The 11,652-nt window shown below is 36.3% G+C and overlaps 1 protein-coding gene across 1 annotated transcript in view; it reads right to left on the bottom strand.

Moving 5' to 3' along the window:
- Window positions 1–820: 820 nt before the first annotated feature.
- Window positions 821–11,652, bottom strand: part of LOC129226036 (uncharacterized) — a 93,266-nt gene continuing 82,434 nt past the window's right edge. The window contains exons 4-5 of the mRNA XM_054860613.1: window positions 2,429–2,558; window positions 821–1,167 (exon numbers count right to left, since the gene is read on the bottom strand). Coding sequence (XP_054716588.1) covers window positions 1,082–1,167; window positions 2,429–2,558 — 216 coding nt within the window. The 3' untranslated portion in view covers window positions 821–1,081. The remainder of the gene's footprint in view (window positions 1,168–2,428; window positions 2,559–11,652) is intronic.

Raw genomic sequence — 11,652 nt, 5'->3', positions numbered from 1 at the left:
TAAAGATTAATTAAATAGTTGAATAAAAATAATTTGAAACTAAGGTTTTGAGATGGGAAATATGAGTAAGTGCTGGTCTGTCGACATGCTCTCTCAAAATAATTTTCGAAAAAATACCCGATTGTTTTTGGCAGCAACTATAAAGCTGATTTTGATTATTGTTTAGTTCTCACGTTGTTTATAACCCATTTTCTGCATTAAAGTATGCACTTTTGTTGTGAATAAGCCTATGTCAGGTGCAGAAAGAACAAGAACATGGCGCAAGAAAAAACGTGCGGGAGAAAGAAAAAATTCAGAATATAGAAAGAAAAAAAATAAATAAAAGTTTCGCTTCTATTGTGTTTCTTTATGACACATCCTTTTTTGAATTTATGATTTACGTTTTTTTTTTTTTTTTTTTCAAATTATAACTTTATTATACACTAGTGGTGCCCGCACGGCTTTGCCCGTAATAGAAAATTAAAAGGTATTTTGGTTCGCCTATATATTTACAAATAATGCATGGTTAATTTTCTCGTTAATAATTTTCTCGCCAATTGTCTTGTGCCCATGTTACAGTTCCACGTCATGATAATTTCTTAATTCACTCGTCCTTCTTATGATAATTTTGTTCTTAAAATTGGAATAGAAGAAGAATCATATCGAATTTTCGAAAAATCGATTCTAGGTGCACACCCCTATGCTACAAACTAACTTTGTGCCAAATTTCATGAAAATCGGCCGAACGGTCTAGCGCTGTGCGCGTCACAGAGATCCTGACAGACAGAGGGACTTTCAGCTTTATTATTAGTAATAATAATAAAGATAAAGATAATAGAATTATTGAAAATCCCGAGACTATTATGGCCTTGACATCAGCATGCCTGATCAACCAGGTATGCACTTTATTGAACACAATATTTTTTCAGGCAGAAATTAGAAAATATGAACATAATTTTAACAAAATAAGTGTAACAAGAACAGGCACAACTTAAAAATAGATTTTCAGCTTCTTGGAACCATAGATAGGAAACTTGTTTAGTTGACTAGAAGTAAATTTTCTTTGGTGTTTTTCAGTCGTGGTACAATCACAATCAAAATCTTAATCGAATTCGGATCCGATGGTGATGCTCAAATCGTTTCCAATTATCTTCGTTTTGTGGTACCAGCGGTTTGTGTCCAGAACAACTGAAAATAAAACATTCGATATTAAAAATAAATGAAATAACAGCATACAAAGAACATCCAATCTGAGAGAAATGACCAAAGAAGAAACATGGAAATAAATAGAAAGGCCTTGAAGAAATATCCACCATAATAACGGTATCTCAGCGTTTAAACCTAAATAATAAAATTTTAATGAACAGATATTCAATCTGAACGATACTGCTCCTCCCCCCCCCTCCCATCCACAGAAAAAGAGCAGTAATATAAGAGCTATCGTCTGCAAAAATAAATTATTTAATACTAATAAAACGAAGAATAAAACGAAAGAGAAGATCAAAAATAAATAAATAAATAAATAAATATCACATGAAAATTTTTCGATCAGGAATACAATACTTCAAACTGAAAAAGATACACATTTAGATACATTTCTTTCAGTAAAAAGTAATGTAAAAGTGTTCAGTAAAAGTTAATGTTTCAACTCTTGATAACTAGAAGTCTCAAGGGACCGGCTAAAACGTTCGAGTTATTGGTAGTTCTAGTTATGGTAAGTTTCCACAACAGTCTCAAAAGATTGGGACCCGATGAGAACTTCCAGATAAAGGAATATTCAAGTTATAAACTTCGCGTTATCGAGATTGTACTGTATATCCTTATTAAATTTACAAAAGAGGCCACAAGCGGCCTTCGGGTCACTGATTCAAAGGTACCACAGGTCATTTATGTAAAGGGTGTCCCAAAATTAACGCAAGATTTGAATTTGCCCCCATTTTTGCTGTGAATTGTTGGCAGCCACGGAAAAAGAACAATTTGACAGCTGGGAGTTTAGGGTTAGTAAAAATGGAGTGTTATGCTATTATACAGCCAGCGAAACAATTCAATCACTGCATAAGGAATTTCCTGTTCGTGTACTCTCTCGTTTCGGTGATATGAATTGTACCCTAGATCGTGTGATTTAACATTATTAAATTTCTTCTTATGGGGTTATTTGAAGTCAAACCACTATGTCAGCAATCCCACAACCACCTGCGCATTACCTAATTGCGATATCGAGCGCCAATAACAGTAAACCGCTTGACCCGCCCAAACTTTCATTATTTCTCAAATAATTGTTCGATAATGAAAACGCATTATAGAATCGAAAACGCTCCATTTGTAATAACCCTAGACCCTCAGCTGCCAAATTGTTCTTTTTTCAAGATTGCCCACAATTTATTGCAAAAATGGCGGCAAATTCAAATCTTGCGTTATTTTTGGGACACCCTTTATAAGTGCTACTCACTGACTTCTCCTGGTTCCACAATAGTTTTAAGAGATTTGCATTCGTTGTAGCATTCAGGTACTGGTTCGAGAGTCCACTCCTTCCTGCCTTTGATTTGAGCCTGCCAGGAAGGATTGTGCACGTGATCAATCTAAAAAAGAGAGAGAGAAAGAATGAAATTAAATAATTGATTGCCACAACAAGTAGAACGTTTCACACATTTGCATGAATTTGATTTTCTTGCATTTGAATGCACTTTTTATTGAATAACTAGCTGTACCCGACGCGCGTTGCTACGCCAACAAAAAAATACATCATTATACTGATTTTCATGACAATCGGTGGAACGGGGCAGAAGTTGCTACTCTGCAGTGCCACCTGGTGGCGAGTGGCTTCAATGAGCATATTATGCACCTTCTCCGTGGAAAAATACATATATATATATAGCAATTTTCATAATAATCGGTCCAGGTATCAAGTGAAGCCGTGACTATACTCAAATTTTGTACTCACGCAGTTTGCAAGATCAATCAATCGCTAAAAATATCAAATAGAAAAAGTTTTAAATCCCCCCGTTGCATGAAAAGCCATAAAACAATAAAGAAAGAATTTATTTCTTCAAACTCAAGAAAAATGGCAACAGCTAACTTCTTATTAATGAGATCTTTCACGCGAATTAATTTCTGCAGCCGATAATTTTATTCGTATTTATCCAATGGATTGTGACTTAAATTGGAATAAAAAAGGAACTATCGATCGGATTTTTTTCGAACTGGTCTATAAACATTCCCAGTACCAAAAATAACAAACGGTGAAAGTTTCAGCCAAATCTGCCGGGTAGTTTTTGAGTTCATGGATGACATACAGACAAACATTCATTTATATATATATATAGATGAGATACATCACACGCACATGATGACCATGAAAGACATGGAATTTGGCAATTAGCCAAGATAAGACGATTCCAGCTGAATGAATCTACAGGGAAGAAGGGAAAATAGTGACAGGATTTTGATGCACGCGTTTTATAATGTCACCAGGGCCTTGTTCATTTATTGCATTCTCTAAAATAAAATGAGGGAAATAAAAAGAGTTTCTGTGGAAACAGCAAAAAGAAAATAAAATATTTTCATTTCGTCCGGAAATGTGAAAGCAAAATGGTAAGATCAAAATTATGTTGTAAAATAAATAATTAAGTAAACCAATTAATTTTTGTAGTCAGAATATAGATCGAATGTAGTTTAGATTAAAAAAAATATATTTCTGTGAACAAATTTTAATTTTTACAAAACTGCGTCTAAATAATTAAGAGGCAAAAATGCGCATCTCTATCGAACAAACTACCACCTCTGTTCTCAAACAGATGCGTTCATTTCCGCCTGTAAACCGGATGTTTACCTTTCTATAATATCGGTGGTCAGACTGTACACACATACCACACGAACGACAAACTGTATACTAGTAACTACTTACTCATAAAAAACCATTCAAATCAGGGTTGGCAAAAACCCGGGTTTTTTTAAAAAAAGCCCATGGACCCAGGGTTTTTTGGGCTTTTTGAAATAAAACCCAAAAAAACCCAACTAAAGCTGGGTTTTTTAAAAGAAATGTGGTTTTTTTTTGTCTTTTTTTTAGGGAAAATGGGGTGCTTGTAGCATATTGTAGTGTAAGTATATGGACAAAGCACAAAAATTGTTTTGGGGTAAAAATACTGGAAAACTCAGTTTTTTCTGAAGAAAAGTAAAAAAGACAACGAAACCCAAGAATGGTGAAGTTTAAGATTTTTTAAATGGTAAAGTTTAAGATTTCCATGATTACCAACAGTTAGGGCAAAGTTACTTCTCGAGTGATAAAATCTATTGTTCGTTTTTAATTACTACATTTTTTATTTGCATTTTACTTTATTGTATTTCATTTTGTTATGCAAAACTACTGTAGAACGTCAAAGTAGTTTAAATCCCTTTTTACTGAATTCCAGCTTAATCAAGATATTGAATTTTATGTTGCCTGTTTTTCTATTTCTGTGTACAGAGTAAGAAATATTAAACTTTTTGTAAGATAATGAAAGTATTGTACATACTATTCTGTTTTCTGTTCGACCGTTTGTAAAACCTGTTAATTTCTAAAACATATACGTTGTTTATTTGAGATTTGTGACATGTTGGTTTGCAGAAAATAATTCACATGAAAGCCTTTTAGCTAGCATAGTTTCCTCTGTACAATCTACAAATATTAAGAAAATCAGATGTGACAGGACTTAGTCCAGATAATTTGAGTTATTTATTGACCAGTTAAAGAAAAATTTAAATATATTTATTTAAAATCTTTGAAGTATCTTTTTAATGTCGTTAAGAGTTAAGAAATACTATTAAAGTTCAAAATTCCTTTTTTATGTCCATTGTCTGTGGTGAAGAACAAATAAAAAAGAAGTTTAAATTGTGAAAGTATTTAAATTAATTATTGTTTTTAAAAACTTCTCAAAATTTTTTTAAAAACTCAAAAGTGGGTTAAATAATGGGTTTTTTTAAATGGGTTTTTTCAAAAAAACCCATTGGGTCCAACCCAATTGGGTCCAATCTGGCCAACCCTGATTCAAATGCATTCAATCGTTTCAATTAAATAGTTTAGATGGGGCCGTGGTTGCCCGATCGGTAGAGTGTCGGATTCGGAGCCGGAGGGTCCTGAGTTCGAACCTCGACGGTCGGAGACCCACCGTCGTCATTAAAGGGGACTGGGCGACGTTAAATATGCTCGTGGTCTCAATGTCCTCCAAGTGAAACGATACCTCTGGGGGTTCTAGCACCAGATAGCTATTAGCTCCTGGACTAGTTCTAAATTCTCATTAACTGTTCGATCCGGTGATGGTGCTGCCATCTGTCGGTATATAAAATAATGGAGGCAAGGCACTTAGTATGCAGTCCTCGACATAAATACAGTTGTAGTCAGTTGTGACTCTGAATAGGAATAGGAAATAGTTTAGATTTTGTACAGCACTCAGACTTTTTCGATTATGCTTCGGATATTAGTCAGAAATCAAAGCAGGCAGATGTGGAAAGTAATACTGAATACATAGTTACAGAAAAATAACATAATTCGAAAGTTTGGACAAACTTATATTCATTTCGCCTACATAAGAGGTCATAGTGGCATTCTCGACAACAAAAGAGCAGATCGACTTGCTAAAAGGGCTACAAGGCGTGGAATTGACTTACGGATGTAGTATTCCTTCATCGCACTTTAAGCTAATGGCTAATGATGAAATGCTTGTGGACTGGAACAAAGAGTACCTCTCCCAATGCAGGGTGGACCAGGAGGTTCTTCACTGTGCTTGAAGTGCAGTTGTTTTTTGACCAATTTCAAATTGGCTCAAGTTCTTAGTGGAAACGGAAACTTTAAAAGTGTCCTTAATAATAAGAAAGAGAATCGAAATAGAATAGAGAGCTAAAGCAGCATTTTTTATTCGTGCTAAATCAGCGGTTCCCAACCCATGGGACGCGGCCCACAAGTGGGCCGCGAACAGCGTGTTACCGGGCCGTGGGCACTGTTCGAGAATCAGAACCAAGATTATTCTGGGGTCTTAATTCCGTTTTTTGTGAAAATTCACTTATTAGATGTACCATCACTCAATAGCTCTCTTTCTGACTCATCGCCAATAAGGAATTTTAAGATTTTTCATATATCTTAGGAACTTTCCCCTACATTGAAGATGAAATCTAATTAATCAGAAACTCCCATAGAAAACTTCCAAAGACTCTAGCATTAGCTTCAAGCTTCAAGTTAAAAATTTTCCTCCTTTGTTGAACTGGCATGACTAACCATAACCAGTGAATTGAGACGCTTGAGGGGCTTTTAGACAGCCTACTTATTTGAATAAGACCTTTTATTGTAGTTTTTTTAAAAAATAATATAATGTATGAAATGTTGCCAGTTGTTTGAAGCTAAAACTATCCAGTTTGAATCCAGATATCAACTCCTCGTAGAGGAAAAACAGCGTCAAAAATCCCATGGAGCTTTAACTTTGATGACTTATTTTTGAGTTTGCTTACAGCTATGCGAATGCAATAAAGTTATTTTCTTTCTTAAAAATTGTTCTTGTACAGAGAAACTATATCAGTGGCAGGGTTGCCAAAATTAAGAACAGTAAATACGGGACAGGCTTCTTGGAGCAGTGGCGTAGCGAGAAAAAATCCTTGGGGGGGGGGGGGGGTAATTTTTTCAGAAGTTTAAAATAAAGCTATGCCCCTCAAGTTTATACACACACACACACGGATATATATATATATATATATATATATATATATATATATATATATATATATATATATATATATATATATATATATATATATATATATATATATATATATATATATACAGTGAAGCACCGTTTATACGTTTTTGAAGGGGACTGTATGAAAAAACGTATAATTGGTATAGGTTACTGAGTATTAGAGTATGCAGGGACCGATTTGAAAAACATATAATTGATAAAAACGTACAAAAAAGAAACGTATAAACGGTGCTTCACTGTATATATATATATATATATATATATAATTTGGGGGCTCATGGGGGGGGGTTCTAACCCCCTATCCCCCCATGGCTACGCCCCCTGTCTATGAGTGAAAAGGGGGGGGGAGATATTTTTGAGACGTCTAACCATGATCAATCTGAAAAATTCAATCGCAACAAAGCATTAAACCTCGCAAAATGTCGCTTTCAAAAGTATAAAAATCAATTTCTTTGCGATTGACGACGCATGCGCAGAAATTATATTTCCAATATAGTCAATGAGCAAAGAAGAAGCAACCATTCATCAGTCCTCATGCTCTGCCGCCAAAACAAAAACAAACAAACCAAATCAGATGGAAAATAATTTTTGCATTTGCTGCCACATGATTTTCTTATTGATCGTTTCATTTTTTGTTTCACTTTATTTTTTTCTCTTAAAAAAATGTCTCGTTCTGTAAAATAATGTTATCAGCCAGAATACGGGACTTCAGCCGTCCCGTATGGAAGTTCCCCGGGACGCGGGACAATTTTTCAAAATACGGGACTGTCCCTTGAAATTCGGGACGTCTGGCAACCCTGATCAGTGGTGCAGCAGGAGGGGAGAAGGGGAAACAACATCTCCATAAATGTTGTTTTCAACGCACTTTCAATCCTAATACGTAATACGGTATATTAGTTACACTTAAGGGGGCAGTTTTGAGCAGGTGCCCTCTTCCCCCCCCCCCAGAAATAAAATTTTGACTGGGCAAAAATTATAGTAGTTAGTGGGCCTCAATGGTGGTTACTACAAAACTGGTGGGCCGCACAGCTAAAAAGGTGGGGAACCGCTGTGCTAAACAAATCGAAAGCATGCATCTGAAGCAAGATAAAAATCAGCATGCAACAGAAGAATTTCCTAAATACTGAATTCGGGATCAAATCAATAGCAAGAAATGGAAAAATGTGAGTCACAAAAATTTATCTTAATCAATATGAGACAGAAAAATGAGAACCATGATTTTAACATTTTTGCTGGATGCAGCAAAGATTTGATTATGGCATTTATTGGCATCCCCCATCCCATTTGTTTTAGAAATTTTGAAATAAAGAGTCTTTAATTAGGACGGGTAGATGTTGGCGGCTAAATTGTTTTGGTGACGTCTGTCTTATCTGCTGTTTATTATTCAATCACTGATGCCAAATTACCAAATCTGTTCTTAGGCCGAATGTGTCTCGTGGGCCGTAGGATGGAGATCTCGTTCGTTTTAGACAACATCCCCCCCACCCCCCACCACGCACTTTTTCGTTTCTCAGTAAAAGTAGATAAGATAGTAGGCCTACTTTACACAAATGCCGACTTCAGCAAAATCGTACTTCATGCCGAGTGATGTATTTCAGGGTTGCGGAGTCAGGCTGATTTTGGGGTAAAGGTGTCAAGTTAAGAGAGTCGAAGGTTTAAACTTTCAAGAATCGGAGTCGGTCATTTTCCCTCTAAGTCAGTAACTCTGCCAGTGCCTGCGAATTTTATTTAAAACGCACATTTTATTTAAAAAAAAGGAGGGTCCTAATACTTAAAGTATCTTTCCATCTTGTATGTTTGTGTGGGGAGAGGGGGAGGGGATCTATACAGACTCATTCTTCATTAAAAACATGTATTACACAAATAATTCAACAAAATTAGTTGAGATAAAGGAAATCCGGACGTTTTGTCCACCCTGCTCAGAAAACTGGACGTTATGTCCTAGCTGTCAAAAAATGTGGACGTTCTGTCCTTGGACCTTTTGTCCGTCGGACATTGTGTCCGTTAGACGTTATGTCCGCTGGACGTTATGTCCGTCGGACGTTCTGTCCCTCGGACATTTTGTCCCTCGGACGTTTTGGACCTGGACGTTATGTCCATGGACGTTTTGGATCTGGACGTTATGTCCGGTTCCCAAAACTCCCAGAGTCGGTTATTTTTCCCTCCGACTCCGCAGCTCTAGTATATCTACGTTCATTTTATAACTCTGCTTTTTTTTTTTTTTGGTTCCAAAAATCGATTATAGAATAAACTGTACCATTCGCATACTTTTGCCGACTGATCTGTTAAAAATGCCAACTGTCAAAAAAACCGAGGGGGGCGGGGGGGGGGGGGCACACCCCAAGCGCCCCTTCTCGCCACGTCCCTGACTCACAATTTAAATTTTCAAGCATTTTTGGTTTTAACTTCTGTTTCTGGTTTTCTACTAACTTCTGTAAGCCTCGTGGCATACTTTGCGGTACACGAAGAGTTTTCAGCTTTTAAATTAAAAAAAATAATAATAATTTGAACTATGAAATTTTGAATTTAAATTATGTTTTTCGCAATCACGAGCTGCGACAGGACCCTACTCATTGGAGTTATTGTTTATAGAAACGGCTCCTGTCCCCCCAAACCTGCTCCTCCTCTTGGACTGTTAAGTGTGTCTAGTTGTGTATGTACAATATGTGTAGGCTTGTGTGTGTGCGTAAACTTGTGTGAATGCACGTTGGCGTGTATATGTGTAAAGGCGCGTGTGTATGTGTGTGTATGTGTATGAGCGTGAGTGTGTGTAGGGCATATGGACGCCACCGACCAGGAGAAGCGGATTCCGGGTGACATTGCTCAGGACCGAAGCACAGTGGGGCATTTGAGCCAAAAAGCTGGCCATAAATCAAATTTTCCAAATATAATGATTATTCTGCTAGTTTTTCACTAAAAAATGGTTGCTAATAATAAACTCGGGCAAGTCATATGTATACTCTTAATTTTGCTTGCTCAAACGCAACCCATAAAAGTTATACCGATTATTAACTGGCTTAGATATGTAAAAGGAAACCAAACAATTTAACAATGTTGAAGTACATATTTACTATCTGTTAAACAGACATTCGACACAGTGAAATGTACAAAAAATTAAAGCCGAGCAAATTAATTATAGTTTTGCTGTTTTACACGTACATGGGATGATGGTGATGAAAGTCTACAAACTTTTGTCATCAGTATCACTATCTTCAAAACAAAAAGATTTTAAAACTTTTATGGCTTCCTTCGATATCGTTTGCCTTTTTCTCTTCATGTTAGATGATCTAACGCTACTCAAATATGGATCAGAAGATAACAAGAGTCTATTTAAAACGTCTTCGTTACAATCCTTTCTGGAAATTTTTCTGGTGAATTTTTCTCTGTACTGCCGAAAATGCTTGTTTCTGGTTTCTGCGGCCTCTTCGGACAACTGACCGATTGGTAACAAGGCATGTGATATAATACTCGGAGCATGAACTAGTATCTTGTGGACTGTTGGTGACATAGGTTGCCAGGCATACAAATTTACATAATACTTCGCAGTATCCATGGTATACATGCCAAATTGCTCCACCTTTATGTCGAAACCCGAAGATATCACCTCCAATATTATTTTAAATCGGAGAATTAGTTCTAAATCTATCCCTCTAATGGCAGCTGCTTCATTCACGTCACCAAAAAATCTACGAGACGTGTTTCCATCATTCGTGTTTCCATAGCCAACTTTAGGTACGTCAACCAGCAATCCCATTTTATTCTTGAATTCTTTTTGAATTATCACTTTGGCTGCCTTAATTTGATCTTTTTAATTTTTCTTTGTAATACGACCTTTGAATACTCCTGCTTTTATCTTATTATGATAAATGTAATAAAAATTCGAAAAACCGAATCCTAGCGTGCAGAATAGATAGCCCGAATTTAAAAGTCTCTGGATCTTCTGTGCTTTTTGCTGATAAGTCATTAAAGGTTTTTGACGTGCTACCGCAATATAGCAGCGCATAGTAGATGCAGTGTCAGTGACCGCATTACACACTGTGCCGTCCACCATTGTAGGCAGTAACAAATGTTTTATTTTAATTGTTTCACTAACATTTGTTGGAACTAAGTTTTTTGCTTGATTTTCTATATACCAAATCTCTTCGTTTGTGATGTCGTTCTTCTCTTTAATAAACCTTATTCTAATAGGTCTGCAAAATCTAGGTGACGATGGACAAGGATTCTGCCAGATAACATTTTTGCCAGACATTAATCTAAGAGACACAAGAGAACTGAGGAAAATGTGAGCATCAGTGCCATCCTCATTTTCAAATTTTTGTTTGTACTGGCTTTGCTTTGATCCGTCACAACCCCACTTAAAAATCAACACAAAATCTGCAGATTCTTCATGACTGTATGCTTGGAACACTGGCTCTAAATACATGCACAATCTTATGACTGTGTGATCTACTAAATCTTGCAACTGTAACTGAGCACAAGTTTCATCGACAAACGTTTTCGGATAACATTCTCGCTTTGCTTTTTGTACATATTTATAACAAGGATAAACATCTTTGTTAGCCTGCTGTATGATTTCATACTGACTCCTAGACAAATTAGCTTCAACAAATATTGCTAAAGCCTCTTCCGGCGAGTGTTTTTGATATTAATGCAACCAGCAGTGACTGCTTTTCGAAACTTTGTTGCTCTGGTTGGAGACTTATTTATGTCTTGGATAACTTTTGCCACGTCTGTGTTGCCTATGGCACGATGACTCATTTGAGCAGCATACGTTAATTCATCAACAGCAACATTTTTTCTTAGTTCCGATGTTTTTCGGCGCTTCTTTCTTTCACTCGATTCTCCGAAATCCTTACTGGGTCTTCCTAATGGTAAAAGACCCGGAACTGAGTAGGTAAATAACATAACCCCTTCTTTTAACCAATTTTGGTTGTTTTCTAGAAATCGGCTT

The sequence above is a fragment of the Uloborus diversus genome, chromosome 7 (genome assembly GCF_026930045.1).
Source record: "Uloborus diversus isolate 005 chromosome 7, Udiv.v.3.1, whole genome shotgun sequence".
NCBI classification, from domain to species: Eukaryota; Metazoa; Arthropoda; class Arachnida; order Araneae; family Uloboridae; genus Uloborus; species Uloborus diversus.
This window is presented reverse-complemented; position numbering and strand designations above follow the sequence as displayed.